The sequence below is a fragment of the Rhopalosiphum maidis genome, chromosome 1, assembly GCF_003676215.2.
Source record: "Rhopalosiphum maidis isolate BTI-1 chromosome 1, ASM367621v3, whole genome shotgun sequence".
NCBI lineage: Eukaryota > Metazoa > Arthropoda > Insecta > Hemiptera > Aphididae > Rhopalosiphum > Rhopalosiphum maidis.
Genome location: NC_040877.1, coordinates 24242816 through 24269592, shown reverse-complemented (window position 1 = coordinate 24269592; position 26777 = coordinate 24242816). Strand labels below are relative to the sequence as shown.

At 24.9% G+C, this 26777-nt stretch overlaps 1 protein-coding gene across 11 annotated transcripts in view; it reads right to left on the bottom strand.

The window, feature by feature from the left end:
• Positions 1–25230, bottom strand: part of LOC113550677 (F-actin-monooxygenase MICAL3) — a 34424-nt gene extending 9194 nt beyond the window's left edge. For 3 of the 11 annotated variants that reach the window (XM_026952658.1, XM_026952665.1, XM_026952667.1), the window contains exons 1-12: positions 24933–25229; positions 8827–9577; positions 7127–7273; positions 6610–6708; positions 4217–4309; positions 4000–4071; positions 2039–2131; positions 1833–1972; positions 1664–1761; positions 1378–1449; positions 451–610; positions 115–367 (exon numbers count right to left, since the gene is read on the bottom strand). In XM_026952658.1, the coding sequence (XP_026808459.1) occupies positions 115–367; positions 451–610; positions 1378–1449; positions 1664–1761; positions 1833–1972; positions 2039–2131; positions 4000–4071; positions 4217–4309; positions 6610–6708; positions 7127–7273; positions 8827–9549 (1950 nt within the window). In that variant the 5' untranslated portion in view covers positions 9550–9577; positions 24933–25229. Of the gene's footprint in view, positions 1–114; positions 368–450; positions 611–1377; positions 1450–1663; positions 1762–1832; positions 1973–2038; positions 2132–3999; positions 4072–4216; positions 4310–6609; positions 6709–7126; positions 7274–8826; positions 9578–24932 lie in introns of all 11 variants that reach the window. The other 8 variants (XR_003405038.1, XM_026952668.1, XM_026952662.1 and 5 more) reach the window with 8 other exon arrangements.
• Between the last annotated feature and the right edge of the window lie 1547 nt (positions 25231–26777).

The window sequence follows — 26777 nt, the reverse complement described above, 5'->3', positions numbered from 1 at the left end:
GGTTATCAGTCCTTAAGACAGTTAAAACTATCATAAAATCAATAATAGAACACAATGAATATTGTATAATTTAATATGTATTTTTTTTTTATTTATTGAATTTCTTTGACTAACCGCAAATAATTTAGACCTTATGTTTTGAATTTCTTGTTTATGTTCCTCTTTCATTTCTTCGCGGCGCATTTCCCAGTTACGTTTAACGGACTCCATCTTGTCAAAACTTATTGGTTTTTCTTTAGAAATACTATTCTTTAACACATCATTCCCAGGATCTTCATCTTCATCTTCACTGCTTGACGAGGGCTCAAAGAATGCGCCGTTCAGATCATCATTGGCAACTCCAACATCCATTCCTTTAGATTGAAATCTATTTAAAAAAAAAAATAATTGTTTTGAATTAATAAATGAAAAAAAATGTATTTTTTTATGAGATATATTAAAAAAACATACTTAGCTAATTTACTCAATATACTTGGTGAACGTTTAACACTGACAGGAGATTTTTCCATGTGACTGTTACCATTGGTGGTAGCGTTTTCAAAAGCTTGAAAACGGGATTTTACATTTAAAGAGCTCAATTCTTCTAAACCCAAATCCGGTTTATCACTTGCTACAAATATAAATATATATTTATTACTATGTCTTTAAAACTATAATGAATCATTTTTTTTTTAAATCAAAATGAATGTTGAATTAAATATTTTAACAAATTGATTTTTATAACATACATATTATCATTTTTTTATATTGAATCAGTCTATATCTAGGAAAGTATCTGTACATTTTCTTTAATGTTTTACCTTTAGATTAACCATTATCGATATTTTTATCTCCTTTTCGTAAATGTTAAACCAGAATCAACTTTTAATTTAGTAATACTTTTTTGCGTAAAATTTGCTAAGCAATACAGAGATATTAGGGTATCAAGATACAATATTACGATATATAACATCCCCAGAATCCCGTTTAAAAATTACATAGTAGATTGCTATTTTAAAATCAAAAGTTGATACTGTTTTATTAAATAACAGCAATTATAAAAATAAAAATATACAGTGTAAATATAGTTTCAAAACAAAATATAATATGATTTTTTCCTGATATAGAATGATCACAAAAAATAAGCGATACAAAACAGTATTATTTACATAAATGTGATGATAGGGTAATGAAGTTAGTAAAAATCCTTTATTTTTTGACGTTAAAACGTAATCTAAATGTGTTTGAATACTTCGGCAGTCAACTAAATATTAGGGGAATTTTAAAATCTAAAAAAACCAAACAGAAACAAATACAAGAAACCATATAAAGACAACACACCACACACGTTATGATGGGTTTATACTTTATAATACTTTATACTGTCCAATTATATACCTCTAACCACGTCTGGTGGTAATTCCAAGGGTTGATTTTCACGTATTATCATTTCTGGTTTCTTGCGTCTAACTATGGCGATAGCAGTTCAAATGTTTTGTAAAAAAAATAATACAAACAATTGTAATTATTTACAAATTGAATTTGCACGGGAAAAATCTTATATATATTTTAAAGTATTGTTATTCACTAAAAATGATTATAATTTTATTATATGCCACGATAGCATAATTTCGATCCACCTATTTATTTTAAACAAATATAATAGTATTTATTAACTACTTACTTGGTTCTTCGTCTTCAACTACTACTTTAGGCTTAAATAACTCCTTGAAATGCGGTTTACAGTACAATATACCTTCGTGGCTACTATAAATATCGAGTCTGAAATCAAAGGCCCAAAATCATTAACTCTTCTTAAATTAATAAAATATAGTTAAAAAACTTAAGTTTACGTCAACTGTTTATTGCATGTTGTGCACCGGAAACAGTTCTTGTGCCAAACTTGGCGTTCCGCCTTTATTTGTTCCATAGCATACACAGTCTTTTCACATGATTTACATACAGAATTAACTTCCGGACGTATAACACCATTCTATTGATTAATTAAATTAAATTCATATTTAAATTTTATTACATATATTTTAGTTTAGTTTAATACTTGTTTAGTGTCGATTTTTTCAGATTCTGTAGGAGATCTTTGTTGAAGGATAATTTTTTTTTCCAACTGATCAAATTTTCCAAAACTCGATTTCTAAAATAAAAATTACTATTTTCATGTTAACCGTATATATGTAAATTAAATACAAAATATTATTTTTGAATATTGACTACAAAACACCATAACCGTTTAATGGATAATATCTACTAATAATATTGAATCAATAAAAATTAAAATAATGTAAAAAAGTCTTTAAATTTTTTTTTAATCTGCAATGCAGAATCAGGAATATTAAACATAATGGGAGAACTTTGCAGGTTTATTCGATATTTATAAGATAAAAAACATTGCTTATCGTTTCGTTTTTGATTTTAATAGGTATATTCTTAAAATTCTACGCTTGTATTGTAGTTAAATTAATTTATTTATAGGATGCATTAAATAATATACTATACCTAAATTTTAAAATTTAATGAGTAATAAAATATTTAAATGGATCCATAATAAATTTAACAATTACAAAGGCGCCAAAAATTGGTTTTAATTATGAATTAAGTGTTATTTAATACGTTAGATAATATAGATAATTTGATAGTTAACTACTTAAACCTTTAAATTTGCTCTGTATATAAATAGTAAATAGTAAATGATGATGTTCAGTATACTATGTGTTTCAATTACTTTGCACCTATAATTAAATTTAAAATGTAAAACAAAATTATGATGAAAGAACATACATATTTTACTAAAACATTTTACTACACATAAAATAAAGTAAATCTTATAATTTTCTTAATAACTATTTACTCCTTCGTTTGTTAACCAATTTATATAAACCTATTTAATATAATGTTGTTAGACATATTTTATAAATAAAAGTAAAGTAAACAAGGTCAACAAAGTATTAACATTAAAATGCATTTTATTCTTTAATTAATTATTTGAAAAAATGTTGGCTTTATTTAATTGTATTAAATTTAAAACTGTTATTAAGGTTTAGAAAAAAAAATTAACTATTACAAACTATTACAATATTTGTTTAAATATTATTTATATAGTATTATGATTAAAAAAAAAATTGAAATTATCATTGCTTGTTTAGTAGAATTTTGAACTTATTCCAGCTCACTCATACATTAACTGTTTAACAAATACAGCTATACCGAAGTTCAGAAGATTGAAACTAAATGCATCCAATCAAACGTCAAATAAGTATAAATTTATATTGAAGCCAACATAAGCTGGTTATATAACTCAGCAAACAGTTTAAATTTAAATATTAATAGGCTAGAAAATAAACAGAAATAGATACTTTATAATAACATATAAAAATATTTTGAAATAAAATTACATTCAGCATCATATAAAATCCGCTATTACACAATGACACGAAATCGTAACGATATGTTTTCAGTATTTTTCACTGAGTCATCGTAGTTTATTAGCTGGATATAAAAATGACAATTTATATTTCAAATTGAACATTACTATTATTTATAATTATTAAGATATATACATATATATATACTTGGTTTTATCATCAATACCCACGTCAATGCCCGTTAATTGGTCTGAGTAATAAGAATATTTGTATACAGTAGGATAACTTAGATTCATGCATACGTTTTCAGTACTTACTTTGTAAATACCACCTCTATTTGTTATTAATTTTTTAAAAAACTAATATTTGATTTTATACAATTTTATTATTTTTAGTAGTATAAACAAATGCTTACGAATGAAATATGTAAATACTAACATGCGATACATAAAGCAATACCAATCTGACCCATATTAGTAGGTAACTACTATCTATTACATGCATTATTTAAAGGTGTTTTAAAATAACATCCCTTGAACTTATACTGATAAAATAAAGATGACAACTACTATACTTGAGTAACTAAAGTAAATGTATAACATAATAATAGTTATAACAATTTAAAGAACCTATAACTTACCGAACAACCGTTTATCATTCCGTTTTCACATCCGGATGGTTGTTTCTTGATGGCACCAACAAAATTTCGTTTCTTTACAAAACAAATAGCAAATAAACACGCATACACAAAACACATGAATGCAACAAAAATAAAAGCACATACATACACAAAAAGCAACTTATCTATTTTTTTTGAGGATGAAATGAGGGAGAAAATAGTATAACATTTTACTCACCAATTCATCTACAGGAATAGAAGCGGGTACAGGTTCCTCTGGTATAATAACGGAGGAAGACTTTCGACTAGCTTCATCGCAATAGGATTTTTTCTACCAAAGCACACACAAAAATAAAATAAAAACATAACAAAGCATACAATCGTATGTTCAAAATAAATTGTGTCATTTTTTAACACAGCGTGCAAAGTGAATTATAAATTAATTTTATTGATTTTTAGTAAGTACCCGGTTGTAGGTATATACACACAATTAAACCACTTATATTACAGAAAATATACATTATTTATAATATATATTATAGAATAAACACTAGTATTAAAATAAAACACATTTCTCTATACATTTTCTATAAAGAAAAAAAAAATAATTAAGCTATAACAAAACCTAATTTTATCTTGTCGTTCATTGTTTTATTACATTATCTTTCATATTATATACATGGGAAATGCAATATTTAATTAAAATAAAATAAACAAGTATTTTAGAACGTTTTTGTGGTCTACACATTATGTTCTTTAAATAAAACCATTGTTTACTTCACAGATATTTATCTCAGCTAATGAAAAATACCATAGGCCAATTATTTTTTATTCGTACATTTATATTTCAAGAGAAATAAGTAACCTCAAAACAAGCCTAATTCAGGACTATACAGATTTTCAAAATATTTTATTGCACTAGTTTTTAGTTTTTTGGGAGGAATACGTCATGTATAAAGTGTAAATAAACTATAGTTAGCAGGGGTGATCTCAATTATTGAATTCAGGCGAAGGTGCGGCCAATGCGTTTTTTATATATATTTAATTTTCCGTTTCAAACTTCCTGTTGGATAATATCAACAGAGAATGCTTAAGACAACATATAATTTTTCCCTTCTGAACAACATATGTTTAACGTTTTTATAAAAGTAAAGCATGAGAAATAAAATAAACCAATATATACGACCCTTCAACTCAATAATTCTAGCGTTAATTTTTTTTTGTTTTTTTTTTTTTTTTTTTTTGATAAAATTGAACCATAAAAATAAAACATTTTCATCTTTTTTTTTTTTAATAACATAAACATGTGTCATGCACTGATGACGTGTATAATAGCTAAGCATAAAGCGATATTATAAATAGTACCCTACCACTTTTGTAATAGTATTAATTTTATGGAAGGGATACAAACAAAAAACAGAGAATTTACTTTAAAATTTAAATGTATACTACATTATTAAAACAAAAGTTTTTATTTCATTATTGTATAATAATGAAATACTGTAAATTATCTTCTATTTATAGTAATTTTAAATACCTAGTACGTGATTTAAGTAAGCAAAATGTGATGACAAAAATGTAGGAAACGAAGAAATTTTGACTGACTCATATTTACTACAATCACAAAGCAACATTTTTAATATTTTATAACTCATTCGTTACTATTCTAAACGTGTTGATGACACAACACAGTACATTCTCAATATAGGAATCTTGCTCAGAAGTAGAACGAACCATATGAGGCAATGACTTAAGATTCACAGATATTATTAGATAAAACAAAGTCAAACTACTGTGAAGGTGGATATACAAAACATAGTCAATTAGTCTATCCAAACAAATAAATAATTCAAAAGTAATATATGTACTAGTAACAGTAATCAAATCACGAAAGATTTAATATCTTCAATAAGAGAAATATCATTTTCAAAATATATTTTTAGAAGATATTTTAGATTTTAATAACAACTTATAAAAAAAATGTGTACGAAATTATATTTTATTAAAAAAATAGCAAATATTTTTCCATGTTTTTAATAATAGGTGTGTACGAGTTCTATTTTGAAAACAAATGTATAACAAATTACTACATTATAATATAACTACTAAAAAAATTTTACACCAAGTATTATTTTTTAAAAATAAATTAGTAAGATATTACATTTTCTGTTCTATTAATACTGTTAGTATGTATTATAATTGTATGAGCATGTACAATTTGTGCGTTATAATATTCTATTTTACATATAAAATTAAAATGTGTCTCCTATGTGAACGGTATTTTCTAATGAAATATTAATCAAGAATCTTTAATACCAATGTATCTACCTATCTGATACTAACTACTTAAAAACTAATTTCACGACAGAATACTATAGATACAAAAGAAAATATATGAGAAATCCAAGGTCAACATCCAATTAATTCTCGGACAATGTAAATGCTTGCACCCAAATGGACTATTGTAAACGAAAAAATCTCATTGTACTGTTACAGTTACTAATTGAGAAACAAATATCTCAAAAACTCAAGAAACAGCCATAATATAATATTTAAATATTAATTTAAGGGCTCATCTTGTATATTTCATAATAAATAAATTTTAGTAAAACGATAATTTCAAATACTTACAAGGTCTCGAACGCATACGTTAGATAAATCATCTTCTTCGACAATATAATCGTCACATTGACCATATTTCATTTCATTTGTCAAATGGCCATTTAAATTCTACAAAAGCCACACATAATACGCAAAACTTAACACAATTAAATCTATATTAAAGCAAATAATATGATTTTGGGAAAACCATAAAAGGAAAAAATGATTAATAAGAAATAAAAGTTCAAAAACAAAAGATAACTTAATTATACTCATCGAATACAAAAAAAAATTCAAAATGTAACCAAAAACAAACTTTAAACTAAAACGTAATTCACCCATTGTTAATTAAAAATAATACAAACAAACTTTTAAATACTATATATGAGCTCAAAAAAGAAAGAGGTTATATTTTTACCTTGTATAGAGTAAGAACCATTATTGTTGTTAAACACCAAGGAAAGGTTATTATTATTATACTTAGTACATTTTAAAGGAGATGAAATAAATTTTAGCGAATAAACTTAGAATTTTTGTAAAAACTTACTACGGAAATATTTTCTTTCTCGTCAGATTTTTTCGACTTTTTGGTCTTTTTGGTTTTGACAACCGTGGTAGATGCCTCACCACTGGCTGCAGACGACTTTTTCTTTACTGTTCTGCGTTCGGTTGTCGTTTCCGACACTACCTCGGTCTGCCAAAATACAATCAAACATTAAACAACTATTATTTCCTGTACGGTTTTAGAATAAAAATAGATTGAAGACAGTCATACATTTTTAACTACAAGATGATAATATTATTTCTAGTCAATTGTTGCCCCCGGTACAATAGTATAATGAACAATAGGGGAAGAACACCGTGACGGTAACCCGACAGCAATGCGTGGACTTGAAATACATCATGTCGTATGTTTTTGGTCAATCCCTACTTAGTGTTTACGTATGAGATATAATCGACTAGATAACATTTTTTATTTTTTAAACTCATATTAAATATTGCGCATTTTGTAGTTACAAACACACACTACACCATTTGAACTCGCTACATAATATTATGTAATATTATATTGAGTCGGGTAGAAAAATTGTTTGAACGGTTTTTTCTACGAAGAAATAAGACTGTTTAATAAATGTATGAACCTATATCTACGTAAATATTCAAAGAAAATAAATTAAATTAAATTAAATTAAATATTCAAGTATATTATAAACTTTCAGTTTTACTCATTAATAAATAATTATTATTTAAAAATAAACTACTACACCTTCACCATAATTTCACACTCTTAAATTTTGTTTTAATAAATTAATTCATTAAAAAAAATTAACGTAGACCAATACAAACTGGTAATTATATAAATTGAGTAAGTTTCTGGCAATTTCTATAAACATAAAAAGTGAAATAAATACTACACAAATGTTGGTACTAAAATGTAGTAGGAACCCGAAAATAAATGTTTTAAGCGGGAATCGGACTATAGTCATTATATATATACAAATAGAATTTTATAAACATAAAAACAATTTTCACTAGAAGTAGCTAACAAAGAGATGGGAAATGAATATGAGAATATTGTAAATTCAAACAATATTCGGCAATACCATATTTCCGGTATCATGAATAATTTTTCACGGTATAGGTGTTCGATGTGCATAAATAACATTAAGTTTGAACTAGTATTTGATAGGATCAAATGCATATAACTTATACTTTTAAATACATGCCATAACCTTTAAAACTTAAAAAGGAAACCAGATAAATTAGATACACAAAACAAATTCATTTAAAATATAACTAAAATAATTTTAGTTAATATTGATTATAAATGATAAACTCGAACAAACACACTCTAAATATAAATACTTAAAAACAAGATTTTTTCAACTATGTATATACTTTTTAAAAATATAAACATTAAAATATGTTTTGGATTTTGTATAGGTACACAAAAGGCTCTGAAAGTACAATTTAACACCATTATATATCACTGCGTACAATTATGTCATCGGGAGGAATTGTGGTTGATTACACGTCAATCGTCACACACTAATGAATTATGAATCGAATGAAACTATTTTATTTCATAGTCTATGTTTACACTAGGTACCTACATAAAAGAAGGTACAGTGTTATACGTATTAATATTTAAAAAAAAAGGTTAATTTAAATGTAGCTAGTTAAGAACTAAGTTTAATAATCAAAACTATATCTAACGCTATAAATATTAATCAAACAAAAACTCACAACACTGTTAGTTATGACTGGTGTATTAATATCAAAACACTCTTGGTTAAGACTAGCAGTACTGATTTCAATGGCTGAATTTTCTTCAAAACCATTTGATTCGTTTTTTTTGATTTCTAATCCAACCATCTCATCAACCGTGGTCCAAGTATCAAATACCAATTCAGTTACATTATCCGCCTCGTCAACCGGTAAGGGTCTAGTAAAAATACGAGGTTCCTCTAATTCTGCACGAGAAGGATCTTGGTCCACAACCTCTTTTAGGATACCATCTTCTTCGAATCCACTACTCATAGTATCAGATAGTGGACCATCATTATCGATATCTTGCTCCAGTTCTAAAACGATTTCAGAACCGAGACCCGTATCACTTGTCTCTTCTGTATGTTGTTTTTCTGTCAATAGAAAAAGCTCACTAGTGTCTTTTTGGACTTGGTATTCATTTGATTGTAAAGACTTGAGGTCTACGTATTCCACGTCATTGGACTGTCTAATACTGTCACTATGAATTGATTCTGCAGTTAGCATTATGTCTACACTGTATTTAACACGATTGGCTGGAGTTTCACTTTCGTTAAAACGTTTGGACAGCTCATTGTCAATGACGTTCTGCAACGAATCATCTTTATCGTCTGAATTATTAGCCTTGTTAGTTTGCTCAACTGTGTTATTGGAATTTTCTGGTGCATTATCATATGTACTTACGTTATTGACGCCCGCCATATGCAACGGTGACGGTTTTGATGTTTTTCTGAAAAATGGAAAAATACTTTAAATGATAGTTATATTGTATAAATACTAAAACTATCAAACAACTGTCTCTAGGTAATTATTGTTTTAATTTTTTTTTATTGAATCGTGCGCAATTAAAAAGATTGGAAACCACTGCAATAAGTAAATAAGAAATAATATCTAAAGATAATAATCACATGGAGACTATTATATTTTTCTTATTTTATTTAGTTTAAACCATTCTACTGCAATGTGCACTATTATTGGATTGATAACTTAATAAATAATTGTTGTGTTACAACTTATAATATAATTCTTACATGGGTACTTAAATTTAAATTGTATAAGTTTGTAATTTTATACGTTTATATACAATAAGTATAAATGAAAACCTATAAACTATGATAATACCCCTTATTACTATTAATATTATTACAAACCATGATGCAAATCGTGACCTTTTAAATATTAACAGCTAAAAGTCGTTGACATAAAAGTGACATATTTGAAATAGTAATAATATAAAATTATTCTAAGAGGGTTTACGACTAACAGAACCCTGGTATAAGGGAAACTGGTTTTTGTCACTATCTCTATAGCCATATAGAACAATATAATGCATTTAAGTCATCACTTCGGTTGTGTATAGACAAGTTGAAAAACTGGCTAAACAACTCGTAAGAATAAGGAAGGTTAGTGTCTAATTTTAAAGAAAGTGTCAACCAGAATTATTAAACAAAACTCTTCGTTCTTCGTTTAAACAAATGTGCGCTAAACTAACTAGTAACAATATACTAAACTAGATAATACATTTCATACAATTCGTATGTTGTATTAAAAGTATAATTTGAGAATAAAACGGGGATAAAAAGTAATAAGAATAAAATGCTAATATAATATGTTTTATGAGTTTTCAATTGTATGCAAGTAAAACTATAACAATCGTACATTATACTGACTTGTTTCAGGGATAATATTATTTAGGTAGGTATATAACAAAATACGTACACAATGAAATGTAATTTTATGGGAGTGGTGAGCAACAGTATATTTTGTATTCTAACTAGAAGCTACTGTAAAAGTTAAACCACAAAAAAATACTATTATAACATTTAATTCATGTCTATCTAAATAAGATAAAAGGATCAATTAAAACTAATACATCATATTATTTGTAAATTTAAATTATGGAAAATAATTTTATGAGTCAACAATTATTACTGCAATGACCAATAAATAATAAAATAATAACTAATAACCAATAAACGAATCATAGATTATAAACTAACATTACAGTTGTACAGCTCAATTTCATACAATATGTTAAGTATTTAAACATGTGGCCAATTTTAGTGATAAACTTAAGTGTTACAACTACTATACCTACTTTTGAAATGAAATGAATATTTATTAAAATTAAATTACATTTTTTGGTAATTATAGTCTCCACGTTATGTTATACTACACATACGGCTTTTTACAAATTAAAATAATTCCATACTAAAATAAATTATTTTTTTACTAACTATATCAATGATAACACCATTTTAAAATATAACCAATAATACACTACTAATACCATGTCAAGTTAACGTCGAATATTATAATTTTAGAAAATTTTCGAAGTAGACACTCGCTTAATATTGAATGCAAATACCTATCCAATTTGATTAACTATTTTAAAAAATAGTCATAATAATAAACTATTATCAATGTTAGTTTGATACAAATAATATATCTAATTGGCCGTAACAAATTAGTAACGGCTACATGTATTTATAGATCGATTTTTTTGTATAAAACTACAATGTGTCCGCAAGCGTAAACTTTATAGGTTTGGACTACTTCTTAACACTTTTAATATGATTATGTGATTTGGCTATAAAATTGTACCAATAAATAATAATGTTCAATATATAAATAATATATAGTTAAATATATACCTAATTACATAATAAAAATATAAATCTTTGAAAATATTGAGAGATATTAGAATCTGTAGTTTTTAATTGTTAAAACTTAAAACTTAAATTAATAAATCAATCATCAAACAATAAATTATTTAATTATAATAATTTATTAAACATAATTTTTATCATACTCCAATATTATTTTGAAATTAATAGTACTTAAAATAGGTTTTTATTCTTAACAGGAATTTGTATATTTTATAACTTAATATACAATAATAATTTTAGATTATCATAATTCTATAATGATTGTATTATGTTATGATCAATAAATTGAATCTATCACACTACTGAAGGATTAAGGACATTTCAAAAAAGTTCAATGACCCCTGACAAAATAATCTACAAGCATCACATGGTCCATTGCCAGTTTTTAGACATGTGGAAGCTTTATTATTAAAATAACACGAGTGTAACAATAATTAGAAATGAAATGAAATGGCAAGTATTACCGAACCACGTAAAACTATAAAACAAAAATTATAATATATACTATTCCCTCGCTATTCTCACTTCACACAAATTATTTTATAAATAATAGTTAAGTTATCTAGTATGAACTATAAAAAATAGGAAATTGAAACTGGAAGTGCTTGAAGTGTTAAATAGTTTCATGTTTAAAATATTTTCTCTAAATGCAAGGAAAACCTACTCACAACCAACCGCAACCAACTATTGAAAATATTTTAAGAAATAAAACAAGTAAGCACAATTATTTTCGAAGGACACTCAAAACTTTTTTTAATAAAATGTACATAAATTTATTTTAAAATTGCTAAACAGAACAATTATAATCTTGCGAAGAAGTGAGAAAAATTCCTTACAATTGCGGTATTTATCCTGCTAGTATGAGAACTTCTACAATAAAACTTAACAATATAATATGTATTATTATTTACTAGGAACTAACGTATAAGACATTCAAAGTATATATAATTATTATAATCACCAAGTGTATAATAAAATATTCAATAAGTTAGTAATTTTAGTTACACTAATCCATGGGCGTAACTAAAAGTAAAAGACATTGACTTTTCTATAGGTAATTATAGAACTAGATCAATGATACTATAAAATATTTACAACCACACGTCATGCAAATTGACTATTGTTTACTTGTATATAAGTATAAAATTACATTAAATTCCACTTAAAATAAAATAAGTACTCTTAAAAATATTAATACTACTACAAGTGTATATTAAACAATATAATTATAGGTACTATACTACTATACCATAATATTATTCATTTCAATGATACTATTAAACTTGTTTATTATTTTAATTACGAATTGTTTTATTAAGTCATCTTAAATTACTATTTTCAACAATTTTCCAAATTAAAAATTTCATCTTAAGATATTAACAAAATAAAATTAATTTAATTTAAGACGAGGTACAAGTATTAATGAACTTATTGCATATTTATAGACAACTATTTAATATTGTGTTATATCATATTTAAAATTGTAAAAATCAATATATAATTAATAAAAATGTAGAAACCTATTATCATAGTATTAAAACAATTTATCAATTAAATATTTTTTCAATTTATACCCGAACAACTGATTAATCAATACTAAAATATCATATTTTAACAAAAATATGCGAATTTTATTTTTAAAATACAGGATTTATTTACTATCTACATAATCAACAGGATGTTAACGTACACAATGAGATCACATTATCTGTGACGATTGGATCTATGACTGGAAATAATAGTATAAAACCAAATCCTTAGAAAAAATATAGAATTTAATATAGTACACACAGTCAAAATAACAAGCGCCAATGTATCAAGTTCACTAACCTACAGAACAATTTAGCCTCGTGAGAAATATTTCCACCAACGTCATGTTGTTAACAATAGAAAAAGCTATAAGACACAATATACTATTAATTAAACAGATTCCATTTTATTTTAAAATTGTTCATTTAATATTTAACAACTTAAGTTTTTCGAGCACAATTATTTTCTTTGATATTTTACACGAACAGCAGAAAACATATAGGTGGATTCAAATTATATCACCTGATTAAAATTGGATTTATATTATTTTATTTTATTAGTCCGAAACCTAAACATACTTGGGTACAATAATAATTGTACTAGGCGTTTTATGCACGAACATACAGGCCAAGATTCTGAGACATGGAACATTTTCTTTATGTAATTCTCTACCAAAGATATTTTCGTTTTGGCACAGCCGACAACATTCTTGTACTTTTATATGTGTACATTCAAACGGACGACGAAAGAAGCTGATACGATGCACACGTGATGTGTGCATACGCATAAATAGAGATTAATTTTTATACTCTCTGATTCAACAGTTAGTAATTACGTTTTTATAAGCGTATCGAATAATTATTTATTTAAGTATACTATACTGTATACTTTACATTTATATTCAACAAAAAAAATGTAATTTTCGAATAAAATGGGAAATAGAGAATTGTAATACATAATTCCGAATCAACCAAAAGAACGAAACCTATAAAATACATACACATTTAGGGCAGCTCTTTTGTGGTATCGAATTTCGTGGTAAAGAACGTGATTTTTAGAATAAACATGGTTCTACGCGGGAGACATACAGTATTACAGTGTAAGGGACTTACACAACCGTAGACTATACACAATACGTTTTCAAGATATACTAGCTTAACTTCATACAGAAAAGAATGTCAACAATTTCTTACAGCATTATAATATGTATACATATACAAAATGTCTGACATACTTTAGAAAAAATTTCAATAATCAATAGGTTGGTACCACAAAATGCCTACAATATTGTCAATAAGTTATCAAAACAATTTTTAATGATTATACCCCGTTAGCTGGAAATGTGACTACACATAATTCTTAATAAAGAAATATCCTATTATCCTGAGCAATTAGTGTTGTGGTGTGAATATAATACCTACTATTATGATTTATACACACCCATACTTTTGGTTTAACGTAAAATTATTATTACAATAAAATATTATTTAATAATAACTAAATAATCAAACAAATATATTTAATTTATTGAAGATAATAATGTCTATAAAATATAGGAGATTGTGCTAAATATATCTACTATTTTTTTTTTATCACATGTTCGTTTGTAACTTTTTGATGACATGCGAGGAGGTATTAAAAAGACAAAAGATTTTTCACTGTAGGAGAAGTTATGATAAATTAATATAAACATAAAAGATATAAAAATTAATTTATTAATTTATTAAACAAATTTAAAAAATTGTATTAATTAATTGTTTTGAATATGAAAGTACTTGCTTAATTAGCATAAATTATTAGACATTATAATAAATTAATAAAACAGAACATAAGACCAAAATTTTTAAATAAATGTGTAATGTGTTAGGTTATATTATATAAACAATAGAAATAACACAGTTATATTCTCAGATAACACAATAATACAAATTTGATTTCTTTAATTCTTAATTTAAAGAACCAATCCCTGCAACGAAATGGATAATAAGCTATAGTATAGTATAGTACAGATATGAAGGAGTTGTATATGGAGCTACCCAATAGTAACACTTAATTCAATAAAAAATATAATATTATTAATTTATTTCCTATTGCTCCGCACTAAAACAATAACTATGGGTTAATAAACAATAAAAACTAAAATTATAATTATTATTGGTAAATAATATTTAGTTAACACTGTCAAAATGTCAATACACACACACACACACATCCATATATACAGGTGCCCCGTGAGGATTTACCCATTGCGATATCTCCTGAAATAATGGAGACACAATAACTCTAATTTTTTTATAAGAATCACGGGGACAGGAACTACAAATATTTCATGTTTTAATTTAATTTTGATAAAAAAATTAAAAAATATATTTTTTTATTTAATTATTTTCAAAAAAATTAAAGATAGCCACCATTTTGTAAATTTTATTTTTCTGAATATATTGACGTTTCAACATTTTAATTTCATTAAACTCCTTATTTTTAATATTTTTTCTAGTTTCGAAACAAACTGCCAATTATTTGATATGATAGTGGTATCATTGTTTCAAACATGTGGCTTATAAAATAAATAACTCAGATTTTTTCTATATATTTTGAAAATAATTAAATAAAAAAATATTTTTTAACTTTTTTGCCAAAACATTAAAATAAATTAAAACATGAAATATTTGTAGTTCTTGTCCCTGTGAATCTTATTAAAAAACCAAATAAATTAAATCTCCATTATTTCAGGAGATATCGCAATTGGTAAATTCTCATTGGAGATCCTGTGTAGTATATAAGTACTATATATATTATATATTATATAATTATATACACCTCTGACTAATTTAAAACTTAAATTGCAACACATTAATTGGGTGATAAATCTACTATGAAACCAATTCACCAAATCTCAAAAATAAAGACGCAACTATAATGGTCATCGAAATGTTAAGCACAATACCAATTTTGTTTAAAAAAAAATACTAGATATATAATATTTATCTAATATATTAAAATACAGCATTTAAAATAAATACAATTTAACTGAGTTAGTTGGAATTAACGGTAAAATTAATTTATATTATAATTGTTTAAAATAAGTAAGTACAACATAATTGTTATATTGATAAATGTAATTTTAATATTGTATGAAAAAATATTTAACTAAACATGTTCAAAAATAAGTAAATTTTAATACAGGCAAAACCAATATTTTTAAAAAACTAAAACCGTTAAGTTGGCACACTTAAACATAGTTATTTTAATCTTATTTACAGTAGTAGCCAAATACTATAACATGGAACTTTCGTGAGACAAAATACAAATCTTATAAAATTTAATTTGTATATAATATTTTTATTTGTGATAACTGTGAGTATTATCATTCTTAAAGAAGAAACATTGAGAAGAATAATATGCGATTTATAGTATGGTCAAGAATTAAATATGTAAGGTTTGTGGATCCATGCCAACCAAGTTTCATGCTTCATTATAAAAATGTTTTATTTTTGAGCTCCACTTATCAAATTCTATTAATAAAGATCCCAAATATTATTTCAAGAAAAAGCCAGTTTATTTATTATATTATTTTTAAATTACAAATATTTAAAAAAAATATAGGTATAAGATAAAATTATAGTACAAATATTACCAACTAGTAATTACTATGTTCAGAATTAATTTACAATTTTACATTCCAACAATATATTATGTACCTATAAATGCTATAACATTTTGATAAACCGATCAAAACAAAATAATAAAATAATACGACTTCAATAACATAATACTTTTATTATGCCAATAAAATTAATAAAAAAACTTTTTAGTACATAATTTAAATATAAATAATATTATAGAATGAACATTACCTAATCTCAAAAATAATAATAATTTTTAGTTCGATAAATAAATTAATCTGTTAATCATTACATTAAAATATATAATTTACGTACGTAGGTAAATTTTAATAAAATATATTAAATATTAACTAATAGTTGAATTTAAATTATGGGGCATGGGTGTTGATTAATAACTAATTTTATAAAAGTAAGATTATTAGAAAGACGCCGTTATTAACAATAATAATAATATTTCGAGATCTTATTTTTGAGAGTTAATACGGATTCAGAACAAATTTCGAAATGTACTGACAACGAACTTAATAATGTTTGCCTAATACATAGACAATTATAATCAAAAAATCTTAAAAGACATCGAAAGATGTAATTATCTATTTACAAATATCAATATTTTATAATATTAAAACCGAGATTAGAATAAAAATAACTTCCTAAGATAATGTACATAATATAATTGCTATAATACCTTAAATGACATAACGTGTATTACAATAACATCAAGTTTTCAAAACACAAATTAGGTTTTACATTAAGAAAATTTCAATGGGTGCTTTAGTGTTCCCATCATTCAATATTTTTAAAGTAGATACACTAACCCATTAACATTTTTTTAACTACTTTAACCAATAAAAATATATGCCCAATACATATTCCAATCAAAATTAACTGTCTACTTTATAAAAGTATACATACTTAGGTCATGACAAATAATTATTTTTGTGCAGGTAACTATAATAAAATTTAAAATTCATATTTTTATAAGAACACATAATTAATTATACAAATGATTATAGTTTATACTAGTCATACGTACATTCAAACTGGAGAATAATTTTGTGTATAAGTGTACATCACACGTATCACAGCTAGGGTAGTTCCAGGACAATGAACCTGTTTTATAATAGTGTGAGAATTATGAAATACATATTAGTTCCTTGTCAATTAACACAAGCACTTACTCCCACAAAATACGTAATAATCGCTATTCTTTCAACAGAAAAAATACAATTTATTACTATAACATGTACCTAACATTAAAAATTAGTTTGAACGATTCCAAGAAGTATAATATATAATATATAATAGCTAAATTGTTCTTTTTTCAGTGATTTTTTTTTAAAATCATTCAGCGTATTTCTTACGCGAAAACATAATATACCAGATACCTACTAATCCAGTTTTAACACCACAAACGAACCTTTATACGATTGCACATATGTTATTATCTGGATATTAAAATTATACCGTTATTTTAGTAAAACAGTTCAGAATTTATGTGCATACTGGCTAGTTCTACTTAAATAAAAGAAAAGGACAATATTTGAAATTAGGCACACAACGAGTTGTCATAAAACAAAACCAGTTTTATGATACATTTTAAGAATGTTAAAGTAATTTAAAAGCACATTTTAATCATTATATTTCTAAATTATTATGGATAGTAATATACTGATGTAAATTATATTTTAGGTATACATCTAATAACACATTTTACTATCCAATCATTTTAAAATAGTTGTGGCTATTTTTGTTATAAAAAATTACGTAATCAGTACACACAATTATATTATATTATTATATTTCACTCAAATATATATGTTATAGCTACAATAATTGATAAGGTACTACATTATTTATTATTCATTATTCATTATCACATCATATTATCCATCTATGACTAATATTATGTCGTAAGACTTCGCTTGCTTATACATATATATATATATATATATAATACATTTATGTATACATAAATAATATGAAGTGCATCGTGAGGATTTATTCATTGCAATATTTCTTGAAATAATGAAGATATCATGATTTTGTTTTTTTTTATAAGACTCACACGAACAAGGACTACTGGTAATTCATATTTTATTTTTAATTTAATATTTTGGTAAAAGTTTAAAAATAATTTTTTATTTAATTATTTAAAAAATCAAAGATAGCCATTTTGTAGAGTTAATTTTTCTGAAAATTTTGACATTTCAACATTTTATTTTCATTAATCTTATGATTATTAATATTTTTTCTAGTTTTGAGAAAAATTGTAAATTATTTAATAACATATAAATACCAGTGTTATCAAACATGTGGCCCGCGGTCTCGTGACCGTATAATATATAAATATTCTCAAAACTGAAAAAATATTAAAAATCACGATACCAATGAAAATAAAATGTCTACATTTTTAGAAAAATAAATTACAAAATAGCTAACTTTGTTTTTTTAATAAATAAATAAAAAATAATTTTTTTAAATTTTTACCGAAATATTAAATTAAGAAATATTTGTAGTCCTTATCCTTGTAAGTCTTTTAAAAAGAACATTATTGTGATACCACCATTATTTCAGAAGATATCGCAATAGGTAAATCCTCACGGGATATCTGTATATATAAAATAATATACTACCTATACAATATAGGTATTATATTATATTCATTATACATAATATAGTAATTTAAGCTATGTTTAGTGTTTACACTAGTCACTAAACATTAATAAATTATATAAATATTCATAGAACAAGTTAAAAATACATGCACAACAAAATATAAATTCTATATTTTTATCGAACACTCATTATTTCAAAATCTATTAACGTTTTTGAAAATATTTTTTTATCGATTTAATTTATTAAGTTTTTTAGTTTTTTTAATGGCAATATACATTTTTAATTTGAGTTATAACTTTATAAGTATTTAAAGTTTTGGTGAGCGGAGCGCTCCGTATACGGGGATACCCCGCAAGATGTTGGTCTATTACTCCGTCCATCTAAGCTTTAAATAAATACCCACTCATAAACTACTCCAAAAAATATTCTGCTTGCAAATATGAAATTAAAATTGATGATGTCAATCAAAAAAGTAAAAAACTTAAAAAAAAATTATAATGATAAATATTTAAAAATATAATTTTTTTTCGATAAATTGTAAAACAAAAACCTTACGAAATAATGAATGCATACACTTAAATTAATCACTTGATACACCAAAATTTGTCAAAAATATACTTTTATATTAGTAGTTATTTATAGGTAATGTATTACCTGTTTTCTCTTAAAAGAAATTGAATTCCAAAAATAATACACTTGTGAGTTGTGGTCATAAATAGTATCCAATGTTAGTGTAATCCAAGAAAATTAAATTTTTTTCTTCCTATTGATCCCAGTACTTATGTTTATTTAACTTTACTTAATTATAAACTTATTTCTATAACTTTTGTAATATATCTATTATCTATCGTATTTTCTATTTGCATTTATCCACATATATTTTAAGTGTATGTAAATATATTAATATATTATATTATATTTCTTTTTCTTCCTTATTATTAACTCACTATCATAATTATCATAACTATAGAACCAACCTTTATTAGTTTATTATTATATTATTATTCAAAAACTATATTTTAATGTTTATTTGATGCAATGTTTTATACGTTTATAACTTATCATTGTTATTAATTTACTATAAATTGAGCTGATATACCTATTATATTATTATTAAATAAATAAATATAATATTTAGTATTATATTTGTACATATCAAGTTCAAATATTCATATCCAAGTCTCTATCATTCTTTTAATTATCGTGAATATTTATACTTTATACCGACATAAATTAATCAATTTATGGGATTTGGATGAAATATTCTCTACCGCGTATTTTATAATATCAAAATTATACGTAGACATTCTATTAGCTAAGAAAAATAAATTTTTTTATTTCTCTTAGATTTTTTTTTGATATGAAAATAAGATTAATTCATTTCTGACAACAATGTATTAATTTATTTTTTTCTATCATCGTATATACAATTTTAAAAACCAAAAAAGTTAATTTTCTGTTTATCAATAAAAGTAAACGTCTCAATTCAAACCACTTTATACTAATAATATGTTAACTGATTAATAAACATACAATCTATAGATGACAGCTGATGGTAAAAGGATATTCGAGGAAAGTATTTCAATATATTTTAAGTGATCGTAACCAAAGTAATAAGCATGAAATAACGGTAAGAAATGAAAAAAATCTAAGATAAAATATGTACACTTCTCCATTTGTGTAATTCTACAATTTTTTTTTTCACAATATTACGCATGAAATTGTGGCGAGTCCAATTTTTAAAGTTAATCAGAAGAATATATTATTATTGTTATAGGTAACAGAAAGCAGAAAGCAGTACTGACCTTCAGCTGCATCAGAAGCACTAACGGTTAACGTCAACCGAGCGGCACGTCGATCATGTATCTTTTAAGACTATACTAGGAGCTAAACAGACATGCAATATTGCAATTCTCTAGGTTTTATTTATAAAAACCATTTAAAATATACTTAATATAAGTATATAATATTTTCTATGTAGAATTACGTATTATGACCGTTATAAAAAATCTAAAAATACTGAAGAAAAAAAAGTAATACGTACTTTAATAATACCTTTTCAACTCCCACTTATAGTTTTAAATATATTGGTATTCTAGACCAAATTTATATGTTATTATTGAAATTTAATTCATGATATTGAATAATACGTAACACTAATTTTCTTCGTTAGTTTAAAAATCTTATTTCGAAAGCAAATAATTGACATACAGTTAAAAGTTAAATTATGTCCAGAACTCAATCTGAGAACTAATCATTTTTAAGAGTACAATATTATTACTGTACAGTTTACAATTTCTTAAAAAAAAAACAAGTAATTTAGTTACCTATACATAAACTATTCAGTTAATATTTAATTGCAGTTAAATACCTAGTAAATATTAAATATGAATACACAAACTTATACTTTTAAGTAATAATACCTTATTAATTTTACACTTTTTATTTTCGTCGGCAAATAAAGAATAATGTATTGCAAGTAGAATTTGATTGAAATATAATAAAGGTATATTTAACAAATTACTATAAAAACTAACAAGGCCGGGTACGAAAATCTCTATCGAAGGACATTGATATGGTCATTAAATTTCAAGGAACAAAATAGTATAAAAGAACGTCTTTAAAAGTAAATTAAGATTTTTGTACAATGTTAAATATTTACTAAAATACATAAAAATAAGTATTCAAAACATGTATAAGTCACTACAGATACCTAAAATAATTAATTGATCCAAAAATGTTTTTCTTGAACAAACTTTAAACATTTAAAAAAAGTTAATTCTACATGTATGTAATTTCATAATATTTAAAGCATTTTATCTTCGGTAGCACAATACAATGTGTACCATAACATTTTCAACCAGAAACTCGAGTCACAATACTTCACAGGCAAAACCTGCATCACGAACCGGTTTTTCTTTCATCCTTTCTCGGGGTCAATGTTTAGCCGCAGAAAAAACATGAAGAATAATTTTTTTCAACCAAACAATGGTAAAACTTATAAATTTGCACTATTCAAATTAACACGTGGTACAACATCAAATATAAATTGTATATATACGTATTTTTAACAGCTCATGAGAATACTATCAAATATAAAGCAAGTTTTTAATTTTAAAAATTAAATAATAATCTAATTTACTTAAATGGAAATTGAATACAGTAGTATTAGGTACTTATATACGTGTTTATATGAATTTAAAATTCTAATCTGAATAAGAATAATTTTTTGATATTAAAATAATTTATTTATGTAGAATGATTTTTTTTAAGAACACCAAATTTTCTAATTTATTAAAAGGTATTATAATTATATCAATTTGCAAGTCATTTTTGTAAAAATTAAAAATACAAAATAAAAATTATACAAGTTGTCAGGTAGTCAATAAAAGCAAAATTTAGATTTTAAAAATAAATATTATCAAAAAATACATCACTATCAATTCATTAATAGCTATAATAAAAATATCTCGTCTCTAGTCCTACAATTATTGAAAAATAGTAAAAAAGTAAAATAGTTTCATATACCATTCATAAACAACAATTTTATTCATAAATTACAAAAATAAAACTAACATATAAATTTCTTTAAATAGAATATTTTGTATAATAAGAATGAAAAGAGAACTGTAAACTGACAACTTATAAATCTTACTTATAAAATGTAATACCTGTTTTTACATTATATTTTGTATTAAAATTATAGAAGATCTGTACTATTAATTGGTTTTTTTGTAAAAACATAGTCAACACAATGAATATGCTATTTAACAATTGAATTATTATAACAATGTATATGAAAGTAATCAACAGTAAACAATATTAGTTCACACTCATGAAAGAACTAAAGCTATTGTTTTGATTAAATAGGAAGCTTTCTTTTACTCTACGAACTGAATATCTAACAGACAAATTACTCAAACGAGTGATACACTTTAATTGCTACTGTTGAGTTAGGCTAATAGATAATATTCCTGTATGAATATCAGGATAGGCATACTTAATTGTTTGTACTAAAAATTATTTAATATTAGTTTAAAATACTTAACTATTGTTGAAAATAGTATACAATGACAAGTTATTGGATCATAACAACTAAATACCTACTACTCCCTAATTGATTATAAATATACAGTATTAGTTTAAATATATACATTAAACATAATATTTTATTAATTTTCTAAGTTCAAAGAATTATAAACTTACATAATTTAACTCTTAAATAAAAGCACATAAATAAATAAAAATGATTTCAGTAACTTAATAAACTTAAATCCTGTATGAAATAGATACCTAAAATCAAAGAATTGGGTAAAATATTAAAAACCCAAAATAATTAACAACAAACAACATTATTATGAATTGGACTTTATATTTTCTTATATAAGTACCTACCTAAATTTATTGACAAAACAAAATTATCCTAAAAATCTTTAGTATTTACATATTATTATATCTCGTACTATACTTAATACAGTATATTATATTTAGCAGTGCCAATCACTTAGGTAAAAAAAATTCTTATAAACTTCCCACTATATTTACATTGATTAAATAAATGATTTACAATTACCTGCAATAAAATTGTTTTTATATTTATCACATTTATTGAATAGGAACTTAGTACCTTCTCTAGGGATTAATTCTACTGTAACATTCTGCCTCAATTATCATAAGGTTAGTTTGTGTGTACATAATGTACCTATATTAGAAAGGTAGTTCAAAAATGTACTTTGTTTAATGTAAAATCAGATTAATATTTAAAATTCAATCAATTTTTCATAATACTAGAAAGCTAACCCAGGATAATCGTATCCCCAAATAGATTTTATATCAAACACTGATTTTTATTCATTAGTTTATATGTTGCTCAGTAAAATAAATATTACCATGTTCGATTAAACTAAAAATTAATAGATACTTGGGTATTTAAATATAATCAACGATAATAACTAAACAGATGCAAATAAATGTAATAAAATATCATAGGTAAATGTAATATTATTAATAATATTATACAACAATTTTTGTTCTAAACTTTTTTCAGTAGTGCATCTAAAATAAATATTACTCTGATGCCACTGTCTCAATGTATGTGCTGCAACTATTATGGAATACCATTTGGCAATTGTCAGCGTTGACATTGTACACAATGAAACAATAATATGTGTTTATACCTACATCCTACCTATTACATTACTACAGCTTTTACACAAATAATGAGAGGTTTTAACACAATAATAATAATAGTTACTAATAAATAATAATATTATGTGAATTGCTTGATATTTAAAAATCAAAGAATCTACACTAAACTAGAATAAACTAGTAGGAATAAGACCTATGCTTGAATACATTAACATAAAATATTAAAATATATATAGGCGTTGAAATATGAAACCGATTTATTTTTAAAACACTAAGAATGTATACGTTACATTGTGTTACGTCATTTGTTAAAATTAACCAAACGATTAGCAAACCTTAATTCTAACTAAACAAAAACGACTTTTTTTTTCCAACATTATATACAAATACAATACACTGGCTCGAGTTTATTAACACGCAATCTTATCAATTTTATGTGATAAAAATTCAAAATCAAGTAATAATATATCTGCTATATTTTTCGATTACTTACAGTAATACTTCTTTGAAATATTTGAAGTTAGACTTCCAGCAAAATGGACAATCGCCCGCACACTGCACTCAATACAATGTATTATTTTTTTTTTTATATAAAATTTTCGACATTTATGTGTTAATTAATTAAAAAATATATCAAACAATTTAAATACTGAGTCGAATTCACCAAACTAATAAAAGTCGAGCAAAGCGAAAAAAAATCTACAAAAACACCAAACAGAACAGTTCGAAAGTAATGACAAGACTAACAAACCGGCCGCGGTCTGGCGACTGCAGCAGAGTGGAATTTACAGTGCAACAGACGGGCAATAAAAGTGATAGCAATATAAAATTCCCTTGTGGGCCAAAGATGAAAGACCACTGAAACACAGTGTGACCAGCATGCACGATAAAAGAAAAAACCGATAGACACGATACCGGGCAGCAGCTTACTTGCTACTGTTACCCCTCCAGTGTCGGTGTGTGGTGACCGTTGGCGATGGCGATGTCGATGGCGGTAGGTAGCAGTGCAACACCACCGCACCGACGTCGGTGTGTTGATGTAGATACGCGTATTGTCGATCACGGCCGTTGCGAACTCTGGCTCATCGTAACCCATGGGCGGGGAAAATGAAACTTCGTATTGTCATGGCGAATGTACGGCGGCTTCTTGTAGACACCTGTGTATAATAATTGCGATCCACTCCATTACTATAATATGTACCTACTCTCTGTAAAATCCTGCGATCCTAGTTACTTTACAATAATATATCATTATTATATAAATAGGTACCTTCTACCTATATACTACACGACGTGGGTAATTATCGAGGAAGAAGAATGTAAGAATGAGTGTAATTATAAAGAAACTCGAATTAATAATGGTTCTCATATAACGTACGTTATGTACGATTAGTATACATATACACCAAGTGCCAGACTACCAGCTATACCTAGCTATCTAATGGGTGAATATTTTTACTTCAACTGCGATCATAATAAATTGCAATTTTAGCACACTTACCAAACTATTTTACTACACCGACATTAATAAATTCATTCAATGTTTAAATTATTACCGATGTTAAACCCTATTCTACAATATGAAATTAATAATTATAATAAAAAAGAAATAAAACAAAATACATCAAATTTAGTAAACATCAACGTATCTATATTTTATAAATTGTATTTTTAACTAAAATTATGTTGTAAGTACACTTAACTGTTGCAACTATAATTGTCCAACAATATTTAAATAAAAAAACATCAAACATGTATTTTAAACAATTCCAATCCATAACTCTTCAGAATTATAACGGGAGCTCCACCTTACGTGTTAAATGTTATACTTCATTCCGACCTCCACATTACTTTATTTTTAAATATGATTTCTTACAAAAATTTCTATAGCCTCTTCAGTTCCCAACAAAATTCACTTACTAAAAATGTTGACATGATTATTTCTAGAAATCCTTAAGTCTCAAAATTTTAACGCGCCAATAGTGAAAAGACTCTAAATTTCATTTTACAATGCCCACATTTAAATACTATATAAATTAAACTAAACTAAAATAATTACCCTGCTCGAAGAATGTCTCTACTAATAAGTTACTTCTTTCATTTGCCTTCCATAACTTGTTTTATCTATTCGAATTATATGCTTATTGTTTATTCTGTTTATTGTAAATGGTTTCTTTTTTACAGGTTGTTTGTATTCTTAGACATTTAAAAAAAGAAGTTATTGTACATATAGGATATACAGGCATGTATCTAAATTAAATCCTCTAATTATGTGTATTATACCTACATATAGTCTAAAGTTCTAAGTGTATTATTAATTAACCTAACCTAACCTATA